Source organism: Osmerus eperlanus, chromosome 8 (genome assembly GCF_963692335.1).
Source record: "Osmerus eperlanus chromosome 8, fOsmEpe2.1, whole genome shotgun sequence".
In the NCBI taxonomy this organism is placed as follows: domain Eukaryota; kingdom Metazoa; phylum Chordata; class Actinopteri; order Osmeriformes; family Osmeridae; genus Osmerus; species Osmerus eperlanus.
This window is the reverse complement of record NC_085025.1, coordinates 10,938,320-10,966,159: the sequence shown is the minus strand read 5'-3', so window position 1 is coordinate 10,966,159 and position 27,840 is coordinate 10,938,320. Positions and strand designations below refer to the sequence as shown.

Here is a 27,840-nt window from a genome sequence, read left to right as displayed (position 1 = left end):
TGTGTGTGTGTCTCACCCCGGGCTATAGGAGTCCTCCTGCACTTTGTGGAGGAAAGTCAAACCGTCAGAGACAATAACAAAACCTTACCACCAGCAATATAAAGCAGAGGGCGAGAGAGAGAGAGAAACAGAGAGAGAGCGAGAGAGAGAGAAAGAAAGAGAGACAGAGATGAGAAGATGAGTGGTACAGTAAGTAGCTGGGGGTCAAAGGTCGACCTCCTCCCTGCAGGTCTTGGGTGCTGAGAGGCCTGTGTTGCATTATGGGAAACCTTGGCATGTCCTCCTGATCTAGCCCCTGACCAGATGAGACCTTCCCTGTGGCCGCACACACACACACGCTCACACTGGCACCATGGTCCTTTGTGTATGAGGAGCCATTGTTCCCAAGGCAAGGCGGTTTTTGAGAGAGTTCTAGAACATTCCAAGGGCAGGACAGTAGACTGTACTGTAGCAGCACTGTTTCAGGACAGAAGCTCATCAGGGTTTTTTTTTTCTTCTCATGGTGACACTATACAAGGTACTGGGAAACACACCACTTACTAAAACTGTCCTGCACAGTTACAGTAGACACACACACACATGCACACACACACAGGGAGATTGACAGTCTGTTTCAGTGAACCTGTCACCCAGAGTGTGTCTAATAAGAAACAGGTCTTAATCTCCTCGGCTAATCAGCTCATAACAGTGCCCACTCAAGACCCTGTGGCACCCAGACAGGCACCCTCCTTTAATACTAACCACGCCTTACCTGTGTGTGGCTGGGAGTGTGTGTGTGCGCACGGGAGCGTGTGTTGGCTCGAGTCGTATCAGGGTCAGGGTGACACTCAGCAGGAGTGACAGCGGCTCTTTAGGAATGTCATCACTCCTACTGATCACAGAGAGGGGCAGGAGCTCCAAACACACACACACACACACACACATGATAGCCCAACTGAGTGAAAGAAAAAGATAACCTGGACGCCCCCCCCCACACACACACACACACACACTACTTTGACACATTAAGAAGGGGGTGCCACTGAGTATTATCCAGGTATGTTTATTGAGTAGTGTGAGAGGGCAGACTGATAGAGCACAGCGGAGGGCAATATACAGTACAGCACATTATGGGAGCACAGATCCTCATCGCTGCAGCCAGACTGTACACATGGGTGTTCCTCTAGTCCCAGTCCTCCCCGCACTAGCACTCAGGCACACCTCCTGGGCTGAGGGATCCACCACATCATCCAATGGGAGGGACAAACCGATAGGGAAAGGGTTTGATTGGCCTGAGGTTGAGTGATTGACAGGGTGGCCGATGGTGTGGTGGGATGGGCCAGGAAGATAGATCTTAACATGTCATACTAGGATTACAATGATTTAGACACAGTGGACATGGCAAGTTAAACGTGTAAACATCCATTATTTATTATAATTACTTTTGTTCTTACTTTAAATATCATACATTTTAAACTCTTAAATTCACATAAAAAAAAAAAGATTTTACAGTAGGCCCTACAGTGTGAGTTTCTCCATATAAAAAAAACACAACTATCTTTACTAGAACATGTACAATCCCTAAAAGCAAAATCTCAGGCAAAACCATTTAAAATGTATTAAATCTATTTCTGGGAATTTATCGAATAAAACTCCTATATTTCAGCCATTGCTCAATCACTTGGTTGGCACATAAAGGGGGGCTGGCAGTATATCTGTTTCAGGACAATGAGCCTTGTTGCTGGATGATAAACAGTATATTCTACCATCAGTGCATCCAACATATTTTGTGTCAATACAAAAATATTTGAATATACAGAACACCTTCATTGTGGACCTATTGGCATCTCTTGGCATAGGTAGCGAACACAGTGCAAGGGTGTGGCAATATTACATATTACACACAAGGCTGTTAGTCACACTCAGGAAATGGCTTCAGTGTGTTTGTGTTCAGTTTCAAGAATGGCTAATCAACTCTTTAGAAATGCTATGGACTGTTAAACTGCCCGAGGGATGGAAATATAACGTCACTTTGTCGATTGTGGACGTTACCGTACCTCTCCAGCTTAGTCAGGTGATTTAGTGCACAACTTCAAGCAGCAAAATGTAAAAACAAGCAGGCCTTAGTGAACCAGCACTAACCCACTCCCCCACCTGTGTCTCAGTGTACTGCACACCAGGAGAGTAGGCTGAACCTCCACACCAAGGAGGAGGTCCATGTCAGCCTCCTGGAGATCAACGAGGAGGAGTAGCGTGCCAGATAAGCAAGCAACTGCCCTGAAAAACCTGCACAAATGAGAAATAAAGTCTTCAAAAAGTCTTTTTACAGTTTGCTCCATGCCAGTGGGTGTGTCCAAGGGAAGTACAGGGGACCGTCGCCATGGAGTCGTCACCATGGGGAACGGCTCGGGTGTCTCCGGAGGACTGTTGTCAGGTTGGCAGATGAGTGATGGGATAGGCATGGGGTTGGGTATGGACATCTGTCTGTGTCTGTGTGTGTGCGCGCACATGTGCGTGTTTCCGTTTCCGGACCTCCAGCAGATTGTTCCTGCTACTCTCCACCGTCCCACAACGCACTGGTGCTCATTTGGGCCAGTCCACTCTGGCGAAGAACGGGTGTGACTTGATGTCCTCTGCTCCTGCCACGCCCGCCCCCAGCCTCTCCACCGAGTTATACTGGAGCAGCTGTACACAGGCAGACACAAGCACGGTGAATCCACACAGTAGACTGAGCTGAGGCACTGACTCTACTGTAGGAGCTGAGGCACTGACTCTACTGTAGGAGCTGAGGCACTGACTACTGTAAGAGCTGAGGCACTGACTACTGTAGGAGCTGAGGCTCTGACTCTACTGTAGGAGCTGAGGCTCTGACTCTACTGTTGGAGCTGAGGCACTGACTCTACTGTAGGAGCTGAGGCACTGACTCTACTGTAGGAGCTGAGGCTCTGACTCACTGTAGGAGCTGAGGTACTGTACACACTGGAGCAGAGTCAGGGACAATCAAGCAGAGGATGGGGTGGGTAAATACTAATCAGCATAATGCCAGATCCTGCTGTGTTTACATCGACTGAGGGGCCTGCTGTGTTAACATTCAATTGACTCCTTATTAGATATTGGTGAACAGAACAGAACATGCTGACCTGCTGTAGCAGTGACCTGGCCTCCTCCGACACAAACTCGGGTATGTTGAGGGCAGTGTGACGACTGATCCCTGCCGGGTGACACTGCAGCAGAGACTGGGGACACACACACACGCGCGTGCGTTACACACGAGCACAACAGTCGCTACAGAAAAGACAGGAACTCAATTCAACCCATGGCGACGCCTTCCGCACGCGCCAGTAGAACAGTTCATCCAGTCACACATTAAAGACACTGCTCGGTCCTATCTGTAATCAGACGGTGGTCAGGACGCTGCAGGAAGCTGTCACCCAGCCAGAGACAGCCCCGGTATCCAGGTCAGTGAGAGAGCAGTGGGACTGTCTAAATACTGGAGAAGAAGACCAAGCACCTGCGAAAACACGGCTCCCGGCAGCTTTTGGTATCAGTGTGATTTCACTGCTGTTGCTCTTCCCTGGGACCTGCCCCTGTGATGGAAATGACCTGTTGTTGTTCACCCAGAGGAGCGCTGACTGGAGGGGCTGGGTGGGAAGGAGAACTAACAGCTAGGGTGACGGTGAGAGAGAGAGAGAGAGAGAGAGAGAGAGAGACAGAGAGAGAGAGAGACAGAGAGAATGAGAGACAGAGAGAGAGAGAGAGAGAGACGGAGAGATACACACATAGAGAGACACAGAGAGAAAGGAAGAACGAGAGAGACTGCCTCTCTGAGTGTGTGGTCATGGACATGTACCATGCTTACAAGAGGGAACAGCTCAAGGCTTATGCAAAATGATGTAAAGTAAGATGATTAAGCAATTAGCTATAGGATGGTGGAGGAAAGGGAGAGACAGACAGAGAGACAGAGAGAAAGAAAGAGAGAGAGATAGAGAGAGGAGAGCAGGAGGGAGGGGGGGGGGGAGAGAGAGAGAGGGGGAGTAAAAATGACTGTGCCATTGAAGACAGGCTTCTATTGTGATTGTGTGTATCTGTGTGCCAGGGTGGTTAAAGTACTCCATGTGCTCCATCCGTTGCCGAGGACAGGTTCAGACACATTGTTTAACAGCAGACATGTGTGTGTCTGTGTGTTGTAACAACAAACCCTTGAGCCCAAACCTGAACACTCAGCACATCCCCAACACCGGAGTACAGGCAGGACTCTGAAAAGGGTGTGTGTGTGTGTGTGTGTGTGTGTGCGTGCCCGAGCGCAAGAGAGAGTGAGATGAGAGGGAGGGGAGAGCACCCCAGCGATCATCGGTTAGATCAGTTGCTTTCTTTTCCAACACATGCTGCAGGAGATATGGCTCCAGTCCCAGCAACAGTCAAGATCGCTCCGGGCAAGATCTTATCCTGCAAGGATCAAGAGACTGTGTGTGTGTGTGTGTGTGTGGGGAGGGGGGGTTGTGTGTTGTGTGTGTGTGTCCTGTTCATCAAAAGAGACATCTGTAGGGTAGCCTGGTCTCTTCCAGGTAAGTGTGTGTCATGCAACACATTAAAACGAACTAACAAGTGTCATTCATGCTCCGTCTCCTGATGAGAACCACAAGCAGCTCGGGTGAAAACATGCCCGCCGGCAATCAGTTAGACCTTATTCAAATTTAAAAGACCATTTAAAATGCAGGCTGCGCTCTGCACCTGTAGTGTGTGTGTGTGTGTGTGTTTGTGTGTGTCTGCACTGATGCAGAAGTACGTAAAAAAAACAAAAAACATCGTTTGTGCACGTCTGTCATCTTTCCCCTAGCGAGGAAAACGAGCCATCTTGATGCAGGAAGAGTCCTACTCCTTCCTCCAGCTGACCCAGAAGCAGCCAAGGAGGCCAGGCTCCCGGAGAGCTGCCCTGCTCCTCACCCTCTATGCTGATCCGGGGTCAGCTGACCCGGAGCACTGGCTCTCCCCCCTCCAGCCCCGAAAACGCTGCTCCAGGAGCCAGGAGAGGGGTCCGGGGAGAGTTGACCCCATCGCCCCAGCAGATGGAGCCCCGGCTGGGGGAGAAAGTCACACCGACGCTCCTGGCACTGCTGGAGAACCGCGGAGGGAGACGGGACGAGCCAAGACGTGGCGGACGCACGCGTGCGCTCTCAAGACCGTTCGCCGGACACACACACACACACGAGATGTACACACGTCTGTTTGGTGGTGGAGTCGCACACGAGAGCACGCACGCACACACACACCCTGGCAGGGCTGAAGAGTGGGACGAAGGTGGGAGCCAAGATCAGCTACACAGTCAGAGACTGACGCGCACGCACACACACACACACACACACTCGTAACTTACCTTGCCTGTGAGCAGCTCAAACAAGATGGCCCCTAAACTCCACCAATCACACGCCGCCGTCTCCTCACCGATGCCTCCCACTTCTGCAACAGAGTCAAGAGAGACAATCGAAGATGAAGAAGAAGAGAGAGAGGGAGAGAGAGGGAGAGAGAGGCAGGGAAGGGAGGAAAAGAGAAGTTTAAACGTCTTCTAAAACAACAAGAATTTGGGCGCAGTATGCAAACCTCTTCAGATGTACCATGACAGGCAGGTGACAGTAATAGATAGTTGGATTTGCAAATCAAAACGCAGTGTTTAGCACCGAGTCATCTGCTGCAACACGAGCAACACGACAGACCACCCGACGACAACTAGTGTCTCTTTTAAATGTACAACTTCTGAATACTCAATAACATGGGTGTACTTCAAGTGCCTGCATGTACACACGCGCACACACACACGCGCACACACACACACACACACACACACACACACACACACACACACACACTCTGAGGAGCCGGGTGTGTGTCCCGTAAAGGGGGTCATTTGCATAATAAAAAAGCAGTCAAATTGAGGAAACCGTCTGTGCTGCAACTTCACACCATCTGCATGGCATGACCTGACCTTACACACACACACACGCTCCTTCAGAAGCCCCAAAACCCTTCCACGCGGGCACACAATACACAAACCCACAGACACGCCGGCAGACACGGCCCCTCCACCAGAGGAACACCGAGTGATCCTGCACTTCACCTCCTCCCCCCCGCTCCCCCTCTCACTCCTCCTCCTCCTCCTCCTCCTTTCCCATTCCTTTCCTCCCTCGCTCCTGCTCCCCAGGCTCATTCCTGCAACCTTGGATCGGCCCGTCCAGCCTGTCGTCCAGGACCCCTGGACCAGGCGCACTAACGTTCGTCTCCTCCCTCTCTCCCCCCCCCCCCCCATCTTTCTGTTTGACAGTCTTTCTTGTTTTTCCCACACTTGCATGTCAGGCCCCGCCCCTCCCCCCCCCCCCCCGCCCCTCCCCGCCCAACCCCCCCCACCCCCGCCCAACACCCCCCACCCCCGCCCTTCCCCCACCCCCTCTCCCCACTGGAAGACCCCACGTGAATGTGAAGGTGAACGTGTTCTGTGTCCTTCCTCTAACCCTACTTCTCCCCGCCTTCCTTCCCACCCACCCACCCACCCACCCACCATCCATCTAACCCTCCCTCCAGGCCCCCTGGCCCCGGTGCTCCCCGACCACAGGAGGGGTTAGGGGAGCTGGGACGCACAGCCACAGTGACAGGCAGGTCTGCTGGAGGGGGGAGATGGGGGGGGGGGGGGGGGGGGGGAGAGAAAGAGAAAGGGAGGGAGAAGAGTGGGGGAGGGGGAGAAGAGGTGAGGTGAGGTAGGAGCAGAGGTAGAGGGTACGACATAAAAGTCTGCCTGTGTGCATGTGGCGAGGGTGCGCACGTGCCTGCGCGTGTGTGTGTGTGTGTTTACACACTGTGCCGGGCACCAGATGGCCCCATGCGCAGCCCGGCTCCTCTCTCGTCCCTCCAGAGGCGGGTCTGGTAACCCCGCGGGCCGGGGCCCAGGGTCGTGGTCGAGTGTGCCCGGCGACCAGGCTCCTCAGCTGGGGAGAGTCCACAGACAAAAGCCCCGTCTCCTCTCGGAGGCTCCAGGGAGCTCCAGGGCCCTGCGCAGCTCTCTTCCAGCCAAGGTTAGAGAGGCCCAGACGAGGCTATGATACTCCTCACTCTGGCCGCCCCTAAGGAACAGCCAACGCTCTCACACACAAACACGCACACACACGCGCCGCGGCTAACTGAGCAACCAGTCTTCAGGGCTCCCTATGACCATTGTTTTGACAGCCAAGGAGAGGAGATCGTCATTGAACAGACTAGTGATACCTGCGTGGTTCTGAGCTCCGGGCCTCGCGCACACACGCGCGCGCACGCACACACACACACACACACACAAGTCTCACAGCAAGGTCGATTGTCATCACAATGGATTAATGTCCAAGGAGCTGCAGGGAGAGAACAGTGGAGCTGGCTACACTTCCCTCTCCGTCGGAGCAAGGCGGGGAGAGAGGGGGAGAACGAGGGAGAGTGTGAGTGCGAGAGAGAGAGAGAGCGAGAGGGGGAGAGGAGAAGGAGTGCTAGAGAAGGACAGTGAAGGAGAATGAGTGTGGGAGAACGAGAGTGAGGGATATGAAAGACAGAAGATGAGGGAGAAAGAGAGAGAGAGAGAGAGAGAAAGAGTGAGAGATAGAGGAGAGCAGGAGGGAGGGGGGGGGAAACCAAGCTCATCCACAGACCACATGGGTCACTCAACGAGGTTCACATTTCAACACTGCACGCGGCCAGGTGGTCTTCCAGTTAAGTTTCATTTGAAATCATCCGCCGGACACAAAAAAAAAAAAAAAAGAAACACTGCCTCACCTCCGCGTCGCTCACCCCGCCCCACCAGTTCCCGCGGTTACACCTCCAGCTACAGACAGGAACGAGTTTGCGAAGTAAAAAAAAAAAAAAAAAAAGAAACAAACAAGATGGTGAAGAGATAGCAAGGAGCGACAGCGGCAGCTGTGTTGACAACGCAGCCTTCTGTGGCTTCCTCAGCGGCGGGGGGGGGGGTTCCCCTTTTCTCTCGCCGTTTAAGAAGAGGCCCCGTCTCCACACGGCAGGAGGAACCGCCTCTCTTCTCCTCTCGCCTGCACACTTCCCCAAAACCAACCGACCACCTTTGTTCCAAGAGGAAGTGATGCGAGACCGAAGTAGGAAGTGCGGAGAGGACAAGGAGAAGGAGAAGATGGGGCGGGATTCTGGAGGAACGTTCTCATGCGCGATCGGGCCCAACCCAGCTGGCCCGGGGGATCCGATTCTGCCAGGTCACATGACCCCCATTAGGAGGGTGGGATAGTGTCTTGACGAAAATCCATCCTTATACACTTAAGTACTTACAGTAGCGAGGAGGAGCTGAAGGCCGGCGTTCTGAGGACTAGAAACACGGCTCCGCTGGACCCTGGAGGTTACCGTTCTCACCTGAAGCCTCAACACGGAACACAACAAGTTGTGGATCCCCCCCTCCTCAAAAAAGAGGAATCTAATTTGAATGTTGCAGTGAGGCAAAAAAACACAATGGTATCATTGGTATGGTTACTAAATCATTTTGGGCACTATTGTCCATTTAATGGGAAGCATGGCGCCTTTTTCTCACAGCTGAAAAACAACAGCCTGATGTCTATCAGCAGTTCTCTCACATCGTTCCAAAAATGCCGAATAAACAAGTGAAAGAGAAAAATAAACAGAAATACGGCCACCGTTCTTTCCGTGCTCCCGCCCATGTTTTCAGGGTGTGTGTGTGCGCGTGTGTGTATTGAAAACATGTTGTCCCCTTTTCTTAAAACACACGCACATACACGCGTGTACACGCACGCACGCACGCACACACCCTGTCACAGCAGGCACCCTGTGAGCTCCATGGCAAACACTCATAAATCTGTCATCAGGAATGAAGCCATAGCTGGGTTGAACCTGTCTGGGTAAACAACCAATACATAACAAGGGCAGGGGAGACACTAACTAACCTGGGAGAGGGAGCAAGAGAGAGAGTGTGTGTGTGTGTGTGTGTGTGTGTGTGTGTGTGTGTGTGTGTGTGTGTGTGTGTGTGTGTGTGTGTGTGTGTGTGTGTGTGTGTGAGTGCACGTCTGCATCAAAAAGGACGATATAAAAATCGAGGCAACAGCCTGAACGAGAGTTAAAAGTCAAGAGGAAGAACGAGAATGAGAGAGGACAGAGAGAGAGAGAGAACATAAAAAGAGGGAGAGTGACAGCATAAGAGTTTGAGAAAAAGAAGCAGAAAGAGTTTTTTTTGCTTGTAGAGTCAAGTTATCACCAGGCAGAGCACGACTCCCCCCTCTGGCAACTACAGGGAACTGCACCTGCAGTTTGTTCTCAGCCACAACCAGACAGGACTGGCCCACGACAGACACACTACAGAGGGCTGGCCAAGACTCCGAGTCCCCTGTAGGTGCCACATCCAAACTGAACAAACACCACAGAGTTTAGACGAAATCTACAATAATAGTCTTCTATGGCCAAAAATCACCTCGGGCCATGCACGTAGACCCATGGTGGAAATATTTGCAATAAATCTTGGTCTTCAAAAGCCTCTGACAATGGCCTTCTCCATACTTAGTAGTCGATGTAACTATTCTGAGAGCAGCATTCGACCCACACTTCCATGTCCGGTTGTAACTGGACCCCTACGGAAGCTGGACTGACCGACCAGAGACCAGAAACAAACCAACAAACCACTTCTACGGTCCAGCTGAGCTGTTAGCTTAGCATCATCTGCCTTTAGGTCACCCAGTGGTGACCTGAGGGCCCACCAGAGCCTTGTGACATATGTTTTCGGTTTCCATCTCCATTAGAGGGTTTGACGACAGCTCAGCTGGTTCCAGGGCTTATGTGCATTTAGGATATTAGATGGTTCGGAGAAGTCGCTTTCAGACTTATTACAGCGCCATACGCGTGTCCCGCACAAGGATTTGAGCAGTGACTTAACTAGCATGTGAGAGTGCAGGAGAATAGGAGGGAGTGTGTGTGTGAGTGAGTAAGGTCAATAAATCTCTTAAAAGGAACCTTTTCCACTTGTAATGATAGGGGAGACGCTAATGTTTGTAACCAAATAAATCTTTTTGTCAGAACCCCATGTCCTTTACTCTCTCTTTCTCTCACTCTCTCTCTCACTTATCCTCCCTCTCTCTCACACACACACACACACACACACACACACACACAGGCGTTAAGCTGAGAGGCGGTGTGGCGTGGACCTCTAGTATGGCAGCCGTTTGTTTAGGCAGCCTTTAAACAGCATGCCAGGCCTCCCACAGGCACGCTCAGGCCAGCGCTGGGGTCAACCAGCGGCAGTCAGGCGCCACAGCCCCCTCTACAAGACACCCGCAGAACTACACCCAGAGCCTCTGGAGACTGCCGCTCGTTGTAACCCTTTCACATTGCTCTTACTAAATAAGAAAAGAAAGAACATTTTTAAAAACTAACACAGCAGACCTAGGTTTGTCAACTTAAAAAGATAACTCGGTGTGAGGGACAGTGATCGATTTAATTGGACACAATGAACAAAGAACACTTTTCTCAGGTTGTGGCTGAAGGGGCACCGTCGTTGAACTCCGCCACGCTCAAACCGCCCTGTCACTTTCTCACGTGTCAGAGTGGGGCTAACCTCCCAGCCTCCACCCCTCATCCTCCAGGCCAGCCCCCCCCAGTGAGGCTCGGTAGGCCTGCTGACACGGTGCTGGGATGAATGAGGTCTTTGTGGCCCTGGGACTGTGGCCTACTTCTGGCCCTGTGTGTCTGCATACCATTAACCTCCACCGCTTGGACTTACGCCGCCGGCCATTTTAGGACCTCAACATGGAAGGCACAGGTCTGTATTTACATGGTGTGTTTGGCAGAGATAAGAGCGTGTGTGTGTGTGTGTGTGTCTCACCTGGTGCACAGTACATGTTGGCTATGGCCTTCCTGTCGTACGACTCCTCCACCTCACTCCAGCTGCAGAAGTATGTGAGTTCCACGTGACCTGGGGACGCGGGATGTGAGGAGAGAGGGAGAGGACGAGAGAGAGAGACGGATGAAGAAGAAGAAAAAAAATGGCAGGCTGGGTTCATTCCAGTCCTAGTTTCTATCCCTACTACCAGCCAGAGTCAATTCGCACACACACACACCATCTTTGCCAAGCTCCGCTACTCTATGGCAGTCAAACGTCGCTCCAAAAGTTAGCTCCTTTTCAGATGACTCCATCTCTCCCTCCCTCCCTCTCCACCCTCCTTGCGTCCCTCCCCTCCCACCCCGCCACACTCAAAGCTTTTCTCGAACTCGGCCCTGTGCCTGCCGATTACTCCTGTTTAGCTGCTAACGGCTAACGCTATCATTAGGACTAATGGTATCATTAGCTAGCGGGGGCCATTAGCTTGGGCTAGCCAGACTGATGCACTACGCTGTTGATGGTCCTTCACAACAATAATCGCACACCCGGAGACTAACACAGCCACTCAGCTCATTAGCCAAGTGCTGATAACGAGGTAGTGAGGGATGATTACGGGGGGAGGAAAACAGAAAATGGGAAAGAGAGAGAGAGAGAGATGTCTGGTGTTCAGGTAAGGACAAGTGGGACAGCCCTTGTTGCGGAGCCTCGTTCAGGTGGTTGAACGATCTGCCAACAGGACCGGAGAGAGCTTCATTCATGAAGAACCTAACCAAGTCTACGCAACAGATTCCACCAATCGGAATTGGTCTCCAATCGGAATTGGCCTATGGTACGTAGCCTTTACCGAACAAATGTGTCCAGCAATTTAAGAAAAAAGCAATGTGATGAGGTGGGGGTAGCGTGTTTGAGAAGGACGGGCCGCACACCTTTCTGGTTGAGCAGGATGTTGTCGGGGTTGAGGTCGCGACACACCACCCCCTCCTGGTGCAGGCCGTCCAGGGCCAGGACCATCTCCACCGCCCAGCAGCGCACAAACTCCTCGGGGATTCGAACCTGCGTCGCCGCCGCCGCGCACAGCTCGTCCAGCGCCGCAAACAGGCGAGAGGCGTCTCGGTCCACGCCGCCCGGCGCCACCTCACGACCCGTCGCCGCCTCCCCGGACCTCACCTCCGCCCCCGCCTCGGCCTCGGAAACGGCGGGGATCCCGCTCACGGCCCGGTCTGAGCCGACGCTACTCGAGTCTGGGTGAAGGACGGAGCCTTTGTCCGTGGGAGCGTTCCGGACGGCTTCGAGGCTCTCGTTGAGAGCGTCGGCGAAGAGGAAGTCGGAGTCGGAGGGAGGAGCCACTGGCAAGTCCTTATTTGGGCGTTCTGCCTCTCGTCCGAACGCCAGGCCGCAGTCATCCAGCAGAGAGACGCAGGGGGGTCGTCCGTCCACCCAGGAGGGGGCCTCCCCCGCTTCCCTCTCCAACGTCAGCTCCTCCCCTTCCTCCAGCTCGCAGGGCAGCTGCAGCACGTCTGGCTGGGTGAACTTGGGCGAGGCCTTGGCCTCCAGGGCCAGACAGCCCCCTGTCGAGGCCCGCTCCTCCTCCAGGGCCTCGCCCATGACTCCCGGGAGGTTGACCAGGAGGTCGGGGGGCTGGGCCTCGTCCTCCACCGACGCCTCCTTGAAGGAGATGACGGGCACCGATTCGTTGGAGCCCCCGTCGCTGCCGTCGGGCCCCCACGGCTCCGACGGGTGACCTTTGACCTCCCGGGCCAGCTCCAGGGGTTCTCCGGGGAAGTCGGGCTCCAGGTCCGAGGCGGAGAACAGGGAGAGGGGGGGGTTGGAGGGAAAGGGTTTGAGTCGGAGTTCCCCGGCCTCGGAGCAGGCGACCTCGCTGGCACTGTCCTTGCTGTCGATGCGGAAGAACTCCATGGGCGTGCGTTTGGACTGGTCCAGGGAGAGGGGGGCGGCGGGGGACGGCAGGGGGCTGAACACCTCGCCGTGCTCCGGCAGGTCGCCGTGGCGACGGGCGTCGCCGCCGTCCTCCGTGAAGAAGAGCAGCTCCTGTGCGCTGATGGGCGACAGGCTGTCGTTGCTGAGCGGCGAGCGCGTCCGGGAGGAGGTGGTCGTCGTGGCGCCGGTCACCTCCAACGATGACGCTTCCTGCCCCATCGAGACGCCCCCCTCCCCGTCGTCCCCCTCCTTCTCCCCCCCCCCCTCCTCCGGTTCCACCTTCTCCTGCTCGTACTCGTTGCAGAGCGTCAGGTAGCTGTTGGTGCATTCTTCCTCGGAGGTGGCTCCGGAGTCCTGGCTGTTCACCACCCCAGGTGGGAGGCCACTTTTCGGGGGTAGTGCCAAGAGGGCCTCCCTTACCCTCTGGAGCCCCGAACCCGAACCCGAGCCGGACCCGGAGCTGGCGGAATCCAGGCCCAGCTGAGACACGCCATGCAGGGGGGAGTGGATCGCCGTGGTGTGGCTCTTCTGGATGAAGGGGATGTCGAAGCTGTCCTCCGGGCTGGAGCTCCTCAGGAACCTCCCAATGTGAGACCACAGCTTCCCCCCTGGGCAGAGAGACACGGAGCAGCACGTCAGTTTGACATATCATGATGATACTATCTGCATCGCTCAACTGTCTGTTGGCAGACAACCTAGCACATCGAGATACACAACAGACAACAACATTTTCTCCATTTTCTTTCACACTACGTCTCACAACCACACACACACACACACACAGGCAGCTGTGGAACTGAGCGATTGTGCGACAGCATCTGTTGTGTGAGATGAGGATGAATAGGAGTGGCACAGCGATGGTAATGATGGCAGGGCCAGCCTGATCACTTAGAGAGGGAAAACATCCACATGTTGTACCGGCGAATGTCACTCAGGTCATTGCCTCTGCCTGTCTGTCTGTCTTTCAATCGATCCGTCTGTCGGTCTGCCCATCCATCTGACTGTCTGTCTGGCTGTCTATCTGTCCGTCTGCCTGGAACAAGGCCAGAGCCAGGGAATCTTAGCACCCAAATGACTACAATAACAATCCTTTAGACTCGGTCTCTATTACACACACACACACATATCCAAGCACCGCACACACGCGCGCATACACACAAGGAAAGAAGGAGTCCCAGGTGTTAGCATAGCTAATGAAGCGTAGCGCCACCTGGTATTCAGAATAATGACCTGTGACACACACACCTATCTCTATCAAACATCTGTCTACTACAAGGGCAGGAAGGGGGAGAGAGGGAGGGTGGGGAGGGGAGGGGTAGAGAGGGAGGGTGGGGAGGGGTAGAGAGGAGGGGTGGGGGGGGAAGAGAACATTGGAGAGGAGAGTTGGGGAGGCATCCGTACAGGAGACGACCCAGATGAAGGGAGTGGACTGGGAGGAGAGGCGGAGAGGGTGGGGGTAGAGAGAGAGGGTGGACAGACACGCAGGGGGCGTCCAGGCGGGGGGGGTGGAGGGGGGCTCCCGCTGAGGGAGGGAGAGCTCGTACCCTCGGCGTACTGGAGCAGCAGGAAGACGGTGTCCTCGGAGACGACGAACTTCCTCAGCCTCACCATGTGGGGCACGGAGTGAGGCATGATGGTCCGCTTGGTCCTCCCACACTCGCTGCTCTTCCTCAGGCCCTGGGGGGAGCGGGGGGGGGGGGGATTATGGGACGGGGGGAGGTGAGGGAGGAGGACGACGATCGAGGGGAAGGCGAGGAGGGAAGTGGAAAGAGGGGGAAGCAAAGGTGAGAGAAGGAAGAGAAGTGGTGAGAAGTTTGCCGGGCGACATTAGAGGGGTCGACGGCGGACGGGGAAGATGAAGGAGAAATGCCACATTAACATTAACAAGCCAACGTTCTCCCTGCCAACCCAACCCAAACTGCCTAAGTATCCATCAAGCCACATACAGCGAGCGACGCACAAACACATATACAAATCAATCCATCTCGGTTATTTCAGAAGACCTCAGAAGGTGGTGAAGTGTGTGCGTGTGTGTGTATACGTGTGCATGTGTGGGAGTGGGAGTGCACGTGGGTGTGTGTGCCCACGCTCTGCGTTGGCATCTGGCACACGTGGGGTGAGCAGGGGACAGAACCATTAGAATCAATTACGCAGGTCTCTCACACACACACACACACACACACACACACACACGCACACAGGGCCTTATGGCAGCCAACGCACACACACACACAAACACATCAAACACTTACTTTGAGAATGAACGTCTCCTGTGTCCTCTTGTCCATGACCAGAAGAACCTGGGAAGATACGGCAGGTCCGTAAACAGGCAGATGATACAGAGATGTCACAGAGACGATCCAGGCACTAGGACCGCCCCGCCTCTGGTCTCAGCCTCCCTCCTCTCATCTCTCCTTTGACCCTTCGAGCCACTCATCCCTGCGTGCCTCTCACCCTCCCTCCATCCATCCCTCCCTCCCTCTTCTTCATGACATCTTCCTTCCCTCCTTCAACTCCTCCTTTCTCTCTGACATCTCCATTCCTCTTGCTCTCTCTCTCTCTCTCTCAGGGGAGAGCTACAGCATATGTGTGTGTGTGTGTGTATGTGTGTAACAGATCAAGAATCACTGTGCATCTGGGTGTGTGTATGTGTGTCTGTGTGTGTGTGTGTGTTACAGAAGCACTGCGTGCGTGCGCGCGTGTGCCTCTGTGACCCTGAGTGGGCCCCAAACAGGTGCAGGCTAAATGGATATGAATGGAGTTGTGAGTAAACAGAGGGCCGGCGCAAGCCAGGACGCTAATATAATTAAGGCACCAACATCAGGGGTGGGGGAGGAGGAGGGGGGGGGGGGGGGAGGGAGGGAGCGCGAGGCACAGGGGTGAGGAGCGCTCCCCAGCTGTCCCCTCTGTCCCCCATTAAAAGTGGAAAGAAGGAGGTGGAGGAGAGGAGAGGAAAGCGCGCACTCCGGGGTCGAGGGTCTGACGTGCGAACCCGGGGAAGGGAACCGACACACGGGACATCCCCCCCAAAAAAGCGAGGGCCACCGGTCGTAGTTCTTCGAGCCGCTGACTTGTGTCTACATTCATTACCTTTTCCATTGTGTGGGACTACAACATCCAGCAGTGTGTGCTGCCCTGTGTCAATATTCCCTCAGTGTTATCTCGTGTGGGACCGGTGTGTGTCGTGTCGAGCATCATTGATTCAGTGCTGCGGGTGCTGATGTCCGATCTGCCTTGCCAAGTCATTTCATGCTCCGGTGGTGAGCTACTTTGTCGACAGCTGTTTGAGAGGAACGGTGACCTAAGCTGACCTTGTGACACCCCCCTTACGACCCAACAAATACGTTCACTCACACACACACGCGCGCGAGCACGCACACACGGAGCGTGTCGATATCTTGTCTAACCTTGTCGATAACACCCAGTACTCTGTAGGCTGTCAGCTCCTCCGCTGGACTCTGCTCTCGCCCTCTGCTGGTGGAAGTGGGGCACTGCTGCCCCATCGCCTGACACAAGCAAACACGGAAGCCTTCACCTCATTCAATTCAACAAATAGTAACCAAATAAGAATTCCAAATGTCACTCTCACTCGATTTCTTTTCACGTTTGAGATGGATGGAATTGCATTGAATTTCACCGTCAAAATAACGATAGGTTTTTTTCCCTTTTTGAAATTGTTTGTATGACTGGTGGCCAATGGGATCGTCTGTAGCTACTCACCACTGCCTGCATTGACCCTTGACCCATGCTGCTTCTCAGGTGCTGGCTGGATATCTGCTCGGCACGCATCAAGTACTCGGCGGTCCGCCTCTTGACCGCTTCACGCCTCGTGGGGCTGGCCTCGCCTGAAGGGGGGGGGGGGGGATGAAGAGGGGAGACATGAGGAGAGAGCAAGGAAGAGAAGAGAGAGCGAAGAAAGGAGGAAAGATAGAAAGAGGGCGGTTGCAGAGATGACGGAGTGTGGGGGGGGGGGGGATTCAAAAGTAGGGACAGATAAGTGTCGTAGAGAAAGACTAGGGAGAAAGAGACTTTCGCGACCCTTCTACCTTGCACGCCCTGCAGAAGCAGGTCCACCCCACCACGGTAGTAGGAAAACGCAGCCTGGTAATCCTGCTCCTCTTCCTTCTGCACGGCCAATCGGATGCGCTCGCTGGCCCTGTCCAGGTAGTCGGGCTTCACTTCCTTAGCGCTGGCGCTAGCTCTCTTCAAGCTGCCGGGGAACAGCTGCGCTCTCGCGGGCTGGCTGACCTCTGGGACTGGAGTCGGGACTGGGACTGGGGCTGAGACTAAGGCTGGGCCGCGGAGGCGATCATGCAGGGAGGGCAGGAGGGGACTGCTGCTGGTGCTGAGGGTGGCGCTCCCAGGAGGCGGCGGCTGGTTTGGGGAGGTGCGTCCCGAGGCCATGCCATCGTCCAGCTCGGCCAGAGAGTCTGCGTCCACAGCCAGAGAGGTCAAGTCGCCGTCACTGGACCGACCTGGAGGGAGGGAGGGACACACACACACACACAGGGATGAGATACAAACAGGAAGACAAACCAGAAGACAGGACGACACACAGGCCGACAGACACACTTACCTCCATACTCAGACTGACTGGTCACAGTCAGATCATCAGCCCCACTGATATCTCTCTGAACTGAGGGGGAGAGATACACAAAGCTCACATATTCAGCACATATTCCTTCCACTTGAGATTACAGATGGTACTGCCAGCCTCGTCTCTGCCTACCTTCAGAGGTGCAGTCTGATAAGCTTTCAGCCAAGAAGTCTGAGAAGGGTTCGGCTGGACCAATTAGCTCCGAGCTGTCTTGGACCTCCCCTCCCTAAAATGAAAATGGCATTCCCCTCCCTAAAATGAAAATGGCATTCAATCAGATCTGCAGATCTGTGCGTGCGTGTGTGTGTGTATGTGTGTGTGTATTACCTTGAAGAAGTCCTGGATGTGCTGACTGCTATAAAGAGCAGGGATGTTGGCAGAGAACTGTAGAAGATCCTCAGAACACTGTCTCCTCTCCTCGATCACTGTGTCTTCAAAACGACCTACACACACACGTGTGTAGACATGACGTTAAAATGATCATCTGACATAATATCAGCATAATACATTTGTAATCTATGTTACGGGTTGCCGAGAACCTTACCAAAGACCTTAGCCTTGGCAAAGGGAGGGAAGAGCTCCGATTGGCTGCAGAGATTCCTGTGGAGCTGCCAGAGGTCGCGGTGAAGCTTCCGGAAATCACTATACCTCTTCCAGACTGTTATCTAGGAAGGAAAAGAGAAAGAAAAAAATATGAGAAATCAGACGGCAAACCTTCACTCATGGCATCTGGCACATCCAGAAATCGGAAGACAAGGCCTCAAACCAGAGAATCCCGCTTTAAGCTTCACACCCAGCCCCTGAGGTAAATAGTTGATCGATGTGAAGGACACGAGACCCGGCCCCGCTCCAAGAAGAGGAGCACTTTCACAATGAGCGGGTGTCTTCCCAGGCCAGTCCGCCTCTCACACTCAGTAATTGGTATCATGCCTGTTGTATTAGTACTGGGTTCAGGCCCGAGCATCAATCCTGGCCCCATTCTCTGTCCGTGTGGGGGTTTTCTGTGTGTGTGTGTGTGTGTGTGTGTGTGTGTGTGTGTGTGTTCTTATTCAAACGAGTCCGCTGTCTCCGACATCTAGACATATAATCCACAAACCTTTCGAATCCTAAACTGGTTGTTGTCACGTACGTATCGTCTGAGAACAAAACATCGGTCTCACTGAAGCGGTATCCTCCTATACATGCATGATTAACCGTGGCCTAGCTACGCCATATCACAGCCCCTCCCCTGTTCTCTGTTCTGCCGCACATAGATTCTGTGATGACGCCAGATTAGCACACAATCCTGATAGTCACCATGGTAACAACCCGGGTCATTAAGGTCCCCATGAGAACCACATCGAACAATGTAGGGGATTGACCCTGAATGCAAGAGGACCACACGTGGACATTTTACAATAAGCCCCATGCATTTAAGCTTGCTGTCGGTTCTAACTACAGAGCTCTGGTCACACCGTCGAGGCATCTCCTTCCAGCGCTTGCGTTCTCCCCGCCCCCTCTTCAAAATCAACGAGTCATTCGTCATATTTGACAAACATCAAAAGGTTCATACCTCCTGGACATCCTCTGGGTTCTTTCTGGAGATGATCTGTGGGTGGGAGGAAGTGGGGGGGGGGGAGAGAGGGAGAGGGGGAGGGGAGGAGAGAAAGAGACAGAGAGAGATCGCCATTAGCAACAGATTCTTCAGCCTACCATCCCCATTACCGTCCATACACTGCAACGTGCCCCTGCAAAGCTCCGGACCTAAAATGGTGGCCAGGTTGGCTGTGCACGCTCCCTAAGGGGCTCAGTTGCTGCCTCGGGCGAGTCCTCGTACTTCTATGAGTCCTGAATGAGACAGTCAGAATGAGGAGGAGGAGGAGGAGGAGGAGACACTGTCCGACAATGAGGGCATTCTACTGGCCTGGAGTGCTGGTGGTGGAGGGTGGTGGTTTGGTGCAGACGTCACCACCGTCCTACAAAACCTAGACTACAAGTACATGCAGGCACACAGGGAGACACGCACGCTCGCACCATGTATTACATACATTCTGTCGTATTTGGTGTGCCATTTCTTTTTACTTAACAGGGAAGAACAAATCAGAGTGAGGCAGTTTTGGTTCCCGGCTTAGGGCTGTCTTGTCCCGGGGAGCTAGCGTGTAGATTTGTGTGTGTATGTGTGTGAGAAAGAATAAAATAAAATATGAATCAATTAAATGATGTACGGCTCATCTTGGTCTCATCCGCACTACCACTGACAACATCCTCCTAACTCGTGGGTCCAGTGTGTGTGTGTCTAGTGTATGTGTGTCCAGTGTATGTGTATGTGCCCAGTGTGTGTGTGTGTGTGTGTAATCTCCACCAGATTGACAGTTAGTTTGTCTTTCTGACTGCATCATGAGCCACTTCTACAGCCAACAATACACTATTGCTACACTGTAACACTGTAACACTTTAACAATGCTATTGTTACACTGTAACACTGTAACAATGCTACAGTTACACCCATAACTAAATAAAGTGGAGTCAGTTGGCTGAGCGGTGAGGGAGACGGGCTAGTAATCTGAAGGTTGCCAGTTCGATTCCCGGTCATGCCAACTGACGTTGTGTCCTTGGGCAAGGCACTTCACCCTACTTGCCTCGGGGGAATGTCCCTGTACTTACTGTAAGTCGCTCTGGATAAGAGCGTCTGCTAAATGACTAAATGTAAATGTAAATAAAGGAGGTGGGTGTGAAGAACTCAGACATAATAATCAATATGCCTTCACAGTATCTTAAATGTAACTCCTATCTAAGCAACAGGAGGTGACATACTCTTACTACAAGTTCAATTTTTGCTCTGCTATTTTACATGCAGACCTCATATTCCCAATAGTAGGCTATACGAGGACGAAACCTTGTTGTGACGATTTACAATGAATGTACAATATAGCCTACTGTAGCAATATAAAAAAACGAAATGAAACTAACAAGCACTGCTGTTACACATCCTGTAGGGTTGTTCCCTTCATTTTCATCCTTCAGCTGACTAGTCAACAAGACAACATTCAGTTGCTGGGTTTTCACCGACTTAATCACTGTAGCACTGGGACAAGTTCAGTTCTGATGCCAAGTGGCATCTCAGTTGATATTTTAGCCAACAGACTCTCCTTTGAGTTACCCAGCAAGCTAACATTAGCTAGCTAACTAACTGAATACGAATCGATAGCCAAGTATCTAGCAAATTGGCTACTGTCGCAAGCAAAGTCAAGATTGTGTCAAGTCAGGCCAATTCAGAACCAGGACTCGGAGGGTCAAGCTGCACATAAACATTGCTGAAAGTGATGCAACATTAAGAGGATAGCTATCGCAGACGACTAGCTAGTTGTGACTGTGTTGTAGCATTAGCCAAAGCTTCACTATTGTATTGATTTAGTTGGGTAGACAAGCTTCGTTCATTGTAAAATATTAGCCAATTAGCAAGCTATCTGGATAGTTTTTATATTTGTGATGTCAGCCATTCTCGTAGCATGAAAATCATACAACAGTGATTGTTCGGCTAACGTCACTGTGGGTAGCTAGCGTATGAGCTAGGCTAGGCTACCCGTTTGCTTGACTGTTACTACTAGCACTACCAGTAGATAGTCATCTGGCTTAACCTGCAGACTTACCCTTGCAGTGACTTTATACACAGTGTAACCTTTCTGGTGCTTTTTGGGGTCCGTGACAGTGTAAAACCGAGCAAGTTCCCCTCTTTCTCGCTGCGATATCATTCTGATTGAAACATAGCCATTAGCTAGCCTGCTTTCAATCTCGGTCTAGGAGTAAACAGTCGCACATCCGCCGCTTTCTAGCTGTCTATGGGTGCCTGAGTTGCTAGTAGCTACCTCCCTAGCTACCCGCCTCTGTACACAAATAGCTAATCAGCCAATCACATGGCAGCAACCTAATGGATTTAGGCATGTCAGAGCCCGTCTACGGGCATGTAGACCATAGATATATATACAGCGTTTATATATATCTATGATGTTGTAGACCATTTAGACGTAATTTCCTGATTTTCTATCCGTATGTTTATCTGATTTTCTTTGATGTGCTTAAACATGGAAATCGGGAATTAAAATAGTGTGTGAAAATCTTCTTTCTCAATTTTGCCAGAGCCTGTCTAAAATATATATATATATATTTATATATATAACCCATATATTCGTATATATATACCCGGGCTTAATAATAATAGATTTTATAAAAAATAACATGTAAAAGAACAGACCATGGTAGTGTAATATAGTTCAGAGCGCTCTGTTAAGTACTTTACGGTACTGAATAAAAAATGTGTACAAATCCGGCATCCTGACTATTTGAGCATACAGTTTCTTCAGAATTCTTCCACTGCAGCAGCCTGCTGTAACAAGATGCCTAGCCCGTTGGCATATGCAAAGTACACACTACTACCGTACAAAGTCTACCTACCTACACCTATACTGTCCTTCAGTTATTAGACCATCCACAACCCATAAGAACCAAGTAGGCTACAATTATATGGACTCAAATGAGTATCGTTTAGAAGTATAGTTGAAAAATAACCATTCAAAAGCCTTAATATAACCATTTATATTGAAAGTTTTATTTTCAATGACAACCATAGGCTACACAAACATTGGTTTCAAGTATGATTAGAAATTAGAAATTGTATGAACTTTAATATGAATTTTATTAAATACTGTAAGCTCTAGGCTAATGATTATTCTGTCCCTGTAATAAATCACAGTTTAACAGATCTATTGTGCAGCCTGTCTGAATCATAGTGCCAAAGAACAACCCATCAACTAGAGGGCCACTGAGAGAAAGTTTGTAACCAGATTAAGTGAATGTTGCTGAGACATCATGGTATGTGGTTATGAACGTTTAAGCTACATACTCTACTTGGAAACCGGGTAAGGATCAGTTGGGCCTTGGCCTGGATTGGAATCCTGTTCAATAGTGACAGAACCACAACACTGGCCACAAGTGAAATGTGTCTGTGGACAATGTCACCATACTCAGCATGGAGGGTTTCCCATCATAGCTTTGTACACAGAAGAAGAAGAAGGCATCCGGCTGAGCACATGACCCAAGAACCTCTATCTCTGTAGGACACATTTTCGTACGTTACATCAAAGTGGGTGTAATACAGGGAGATGTTCGATGCAGTGGGAGATGTTGTAACCAAATCCCTATTGCAACTTGCTGTGGCTGTTTTCATCATATCCCGCACCATAATCCCATTGGTGACGGTGTAGTTATTCTGTAAGCAAGACCAAACAATTACACATTTAGGGAGGGTATGTGTTTTGTGGTGATCAGCACAAATAGGTTCACTGTTACAAGGTTAAAAATGGATGTAGCATCATTGATACGCAGGCTCAAAAGACCTTAAAGGTCCCACAAAAGAAGATAGGATTGGAGAATCCCATAATAATATTTGGTCTTAATACTTACATAGATATCATTGAGAACTTCATATTGAGGAATTGTCTTCATCAAGGCCTTGTGTTTAGTGATAGCCTCTTTAGTCCAATTTGTGGTACTCAAATCATCAACCAATCTGTGGCACAACATAAAGCATGACTAAATCCCACTGAGTCTTTCTGGCTGCCACAGTGATCCCACCATCATATATGCATTAAAGAGTGTCCAACTGGGGACAACCACTCTTACTGTTGAAGTGTTTCGTTCTTTGTGGCTGCCAGGAGTTGCATGTTAGGGTGGCTCCAGCAGTTGCTTATGTCGATGGCAGGGTAGTAGTACAGGAATGCTAGACACATCTCATTTGTGGTGCCCAAACCTCCCTGTGAGAGGTAAGTGGAGGTAATAGGGTTATTTTATGGTACGGTGCTGTTATCCTTTCTCCGATCATATAGTTCCTGTCAAATAGATCATGACAAGGTACTAAACATCAAGATGGAGGTCATGTGGTGTGTAACAGAAGGGTGTGTTCATTTCTTCTAATTCTATGCTACTACCAACCCATGTAGGTCTTGTGCGATTTTCAGTGTTGTAGGTACATTCCACCAGAATTTCATCACCCTGCAATGAGAACCAATATTTGTGAACAGATCTGTAGTGAGCTGAGCTCTGCCATTGACTGGACAGACTATAACATTGTAGTAGTAGCAGTACATTAATAATGTTCCGAAAGAAATACACATTGTACTCAAATGAAGTCTGCAGAATCGCCTTTTCATGTATGTGTGGGTGGGGGAGCAAGTCAACTAGACACAGGAAGTACAGTAGTATCAGGATTACCGGCTTGATGGTCTTGACTTCCCCCAGATTGTAGACCTCTTGATAATCAAAACTGTAATTCTCATCCAAACCCAGGAAGTCCACCTGCTTCCCACCCCTACGGAATGGAATGAAAGTGCACACAACGTTATAGCAGGGAAGAAACATTCGCCCATTCACAACGAATATACATTTCAAAATTAAATCATAACAAGATCTGACAGGGACGGTATATCATTTGTGGTTATTGTGGATATTAAGACTGACACCCCCTTCATATCTTCCACTATTATTATTTTTGTTTTGAAGTCTTTCTCACCTGAAGTGCCCGACTCTAATCTTCCTCCCGGCCAGATGAGTGTGCAATATCACTGAAAACACATTGAGGTCTGGGGCAGGGCCATCCAGGAGCTAGAGGGAGCAAGAGGTGGAGACAAGGAAGAACAAATATAAACCACAAACAAAGAAACGTTCCTCTATATCATAAGATAATGGCTACACCGTCAAATCCAAAACATTCCAGGACAGTCATTCTAGGTTTTGAACTTTTACATGGGGCAAGTAATCTAGCGTACCTTCGAAAAGTCTGAGGTGTTGCAAAATCCATAGGTTTGAAAGTCTGTGGCATGGGGGGGGATGGCATAGCCTCCAGAGGGAGCCACCAACAGCCCCGTTGTGAGCAAGCCCACATCATGCTCCCTGAGCTGGCTGGTGTAGTACAGTCTCATACCTGAGTTATCCCTTCGACCTGCAGGGGGCGATAAAATGGCGAGAGAGATGGGGCAAGTGAAGTGAACAAAATTTACAACAACGGTTTTTATGTAGCAACAAACTTGATAAACCAGTTGAACTGTCTGCAGTATTTGAAAGAAGAATTTTCCTTTCTATCAGGCTCTTGGTTGAAAACAAATATTATCATATGTAATGTTATAGGTCCTATCAATTGGTATTCACTAAATTTGCAAGCAATGAAACCTAACCTGCAGCCTTGGTGGGATTGTTGTAGTGAATTTCAATCCTGTAGAAATGGCTGTCTTTCGCTCCTCCAATGGACATACCTGCATTTTCCGGAAGCTCAAATGGCTAAAAGAGAAAAGGGGGCATGCCATGTTCAGGTCAGTAAATGATTAGGCACCAGTCCTCCGTGTTCAACCACACTTTAGTGAGTACTGAGTACATTTCCTTGCCGGGGGCAGACACCTACCCCTCCTCCAACTGCCCAGCCGTGAATCATACTGAAGCATTCCTCGACACCATCACCACTATAGCATGGACCCTCGGAGGTCTGATTCATGGTGGAGGGACAGCGATACACCAGTATGTGGTGCACCAGATCCAGGTTCTCAATAACAGGTTCCATCTGAGGTCCAAGCAGAGAGAGAGATGCAGGGGAGAGAAGAGAGAGAATAGTAAATGAGAGAGAGAGAGAGAAAGAGAGAGAAAGAAAGAAAGAAAGAAAGAAAGAAAAAGGATAGAAAGAGAGGCAAAATAGGACAGGAGAGAAGAGAGAATTGAGGTAACGGGAAATGTGAGAATGTACATACATCAAACAAACACTGTTCTTGAGATGAACAGTCCATATTTCTGAAGGGCCTGATGTTATTGGACGTGTTACTCAACACCACAGAATCATGTTATAATTTAGATGTGCTTTACCCGATAGATATGGTGTTTCCCATTGATGTGAGTCTTCATCACCTTGCAGTGATAGTACGTTACAACAGGAGGGACAGTGACCTACAATAGTGACATGGACCGGAAAGACACAATAAAAGCTCTACAGACATCCTTTACAGCAAACGTCCCAACACCACAGAACTATTCACTGGATTCACCCCGGTTTGGTAGACATGCTTATGTTTTATAAGTACAGTGAGTTCAGAATGATTTGATCAAATGTAACACTGTGGAAAAATGGTCGTGGTGAAGGCTTCTATGACATCGTAAAGATTTGGTTTCTCTGAAGAGGAAACTTTGAAGAGGAAACTTATGGAGTGTGACTCTTACATTCTCCACAGTGAAGCTCAGGTAGTTGTCGAGCGGCGGGCTGGTTCTGAGTGTGTACCTCAGCAGGTTGAGCTCCTTGGTTCCTCTGCGGGACGAGTGGTATTTGATCTCATCTGTGGTCCCATACGCATAGATCAGTTTGATGGGGCTCGCCTACAGGAGGAGGGGATGAAAAGTTAAGGTTTAGATAGGGACAAGCACACATGGAGGATTAAACCTGTTTTGACATCTTTGATTTGTCCAATTCAACAATTCTGTAAACTATAGAGTTTCAGTTGTTCTTTATTACTTTGGAGGTTTTGCTACCTCGTTACATACTGTATATCTAGGCTTTTGTATACCTAACCCAATATTTCTTAATACTCAATGGTCATGAGTCACAACAATATTAGAGGGAAATGCAAACCGATCTCTAGGGTGCATTCAGTGGCGCATAGACAGTCTGAAAAGATTTGGAGGAAGATAAGTAGGAAACAAGAGCAGGGCTTTGAGACATATAGGAACAATATAACAGAGCATATACAATTACCCGCAATAATACGCAACAATGTCATATAATCTTCTGGTGCAGGAACCCAGAGCTGGGCCTGAAGAAAAGGTTCTCACATAGGAGATGAGATCGTGTTCCCAGGGCGTGATGGGGTTTTGTTCTAAAGGCCATACTTATTGTTTCCACGTCACATGGAGGGAGGGATATACTGGAACATGGCATTCTCAACAGTAAGGAACAGTGCTTGGAATCCCGATCACCTAGAAGAACCCTCAAGCCACAGTCCATGTATTTACTGTAACCGTGTGTGTGTGAACTCACAGTGATGGGAACGTCGTCTTTGTCACAAGTTTGAATGGACCTACTGAAGGTCATAGAGGTCTGTCCATCCAGCTCAGTCAGAGACAGCAGAGTGTAACTCTGTTCCTCGTCCACTGGGGGGAGAAAGGTCCCTATGCCGTGACGATCCTAGACCACAACAAATGTTAGACACATAGAAGTTCAGAGAGATGAACACACTGTAAATAAGAATAAGTTTGTCATTTCTTCGTATTTATCAGAGGAATCACCTGGCTTTCAAGACTATTCGAGAAAATATATGTTAATCCTCAGATTGGCCCTGTTTTGGGGCCAATTCACTCACTCGCCACACCAATCATGACATGGGAAATTTCAAACACAGAAATACACCACTAGTTCTTCTGTAATCCATTTTAAAAGATGAGGACACTGTACCTTGAAGTAGGTGCCATTCGATCCAACTCCCCCGATGACAATGTCTGCCCCAATCATGTTTCCTTTGGGACTCAACCCGAAGCCCACCCAGCCAGTGGTGTTGACAGACAGCTGGAAGGTGATATCTTGAAACACATCACTGAACCCCCACTTCAGGGTGACCTGGCCGGCCCCGTCAAGGTGCTCCATGAAGGGCAAGGCATAGTCCGTCACCTGCCCCTCCATCCCTGGAGGTCGGCTTGAGAGCAGGGACAGGAGGAGGAAGAGTGCGGGGAGCTGCGCCATCCTATTTCCACGCCAGGAGGAGCAGAGGAGAAGAGGAAGCTGGATCGGAGAGAGACCTCAGGTATCGCCCCAAAGCTTGGAACCTCTGTGTCCAGGACTTAAATGACAGACGGGTTCACACACATATTCCTGTCAATATTGCAATGAGGTAACAAACGCTGGTGCAAATTCGATGCCCTTCTGAAATATTTGTTCTGTTTCCTTTTCTACAAGGGTCTCTTGTTCCTGGTGGTAACAGGTGAACCACAGAGTTCTGGAAGCTCCTCCCACCTCCTATCCAGAAGCTCCCTCCCTCTTCACTGATGCCAACTTGTTCAACCAGCCTGGACTAATTGACGGCAAGTGCAACCAAGCACCTGATGTTTGTAACTTAAGATTAACTTCACTTAAGAAGCTTTTTTTACTTACATAAACCATGTATAAAGTGTAAAGATGCCCTTAGCAGTACATTCCATCTTGTGACACCTGTATTTGTCCATTCTCTGCACGTTGTATTTGAAATCCTGTTGGAACATTGTCTGGCAATTATTGCACTTCTGATGTCGTTGATTTTGCTGCACTGTGCTATGCATCACTGTAATTGAGGTGTTGCACTGGAGTTAAGATATTATTATTGTTCACTGTGCCTGGTAGCTGTGATGTTACTTTGCGCTGGGAATAGTAAATACAGACTGTTCCTTGACTGACCACCAACATATTGTACTATGCACTTCTGATCCTTAAACTTCTGCT

The 27,840-nt window shown here is 50.5% G+C and overlaps 2 protein-coding genes across 2 annotated transcripts; both read right to left on the bottom strand.

Moving 5' to 3' along the window:
* Positions 1-1,026: 1,026 nt before the first annotated feature.
* On the bottom strand, positions 1,027-21,181 carry rps6kc1 (ribosomal protein S6 kinase polypeptide 1). The gene is made up of 16 exons (XM_062467461.1): positions 20,996-21,181; positions 18,919-18,954; positions 17,911-18,031; positions 17,694-17,809; positions 17,499-17,592; positions 17,346-17,405; positions 16,816-17,244; positions 16,490-16,614; positions 16,177-16,275; positions 15,022-15,069; positions 14,314-14,446; positions 11,758-13,377; positions 10,835-10,924; positions 5,354-5,436; positions 3,120-3,215; positions 1,027-2,664 (listed from the first exon to the last, which is right to left on the bottom strand). The coding sequence occupies exons 1-16, from the start codon at positions 21,095-21,097 to the stop codon at positions 2,563-2,565; spliced, it is 3,354 nt and encodes a 1,117-aa protein (XP_062323445.1). The 5' UTR covers positions 21,098-21,181; the 3' UTR covers positions 1,027-2,562.
* A 786-nt stretch (positions 21,182-21,967) lies between these two features.
* moxd1l (monooxygenase, DBH-like 1, like) lies at positions 21,968-27,294 on the bottom strand. Its single transcript, XM_062467709.1, has 13 exons — positions 26,824-27,294; positions 26,410-26,556; positions 25,599-25,751; positions 25,248-25,328; positions 24,796-24,951; positions 24,572-24,674; positions 24,167-24,339; positions 23,911-24,002; positions 23,613-23,709; positions 23,334-23,393; positions 23,025-23,155; positions 22,806-22,911; positions 21,968-22,611 (listed from the first exon to the last, which is right to left on the bottom strand). The coding sequence occupies exons 1-13, from the start codon at positions 27,106-27,108 to the stop codon at positions 22,387-22,389; spliced, it is 1,809 nt and encodes a 602-aa protein (XP_062323693.1). The 5' UTR covers positions 27,109-27,294; the 3' UTR covers positions 21,968-22,386.
* Between the last annotated feature and the right edge of the window lie 546 nt (positions 27,295-27,840).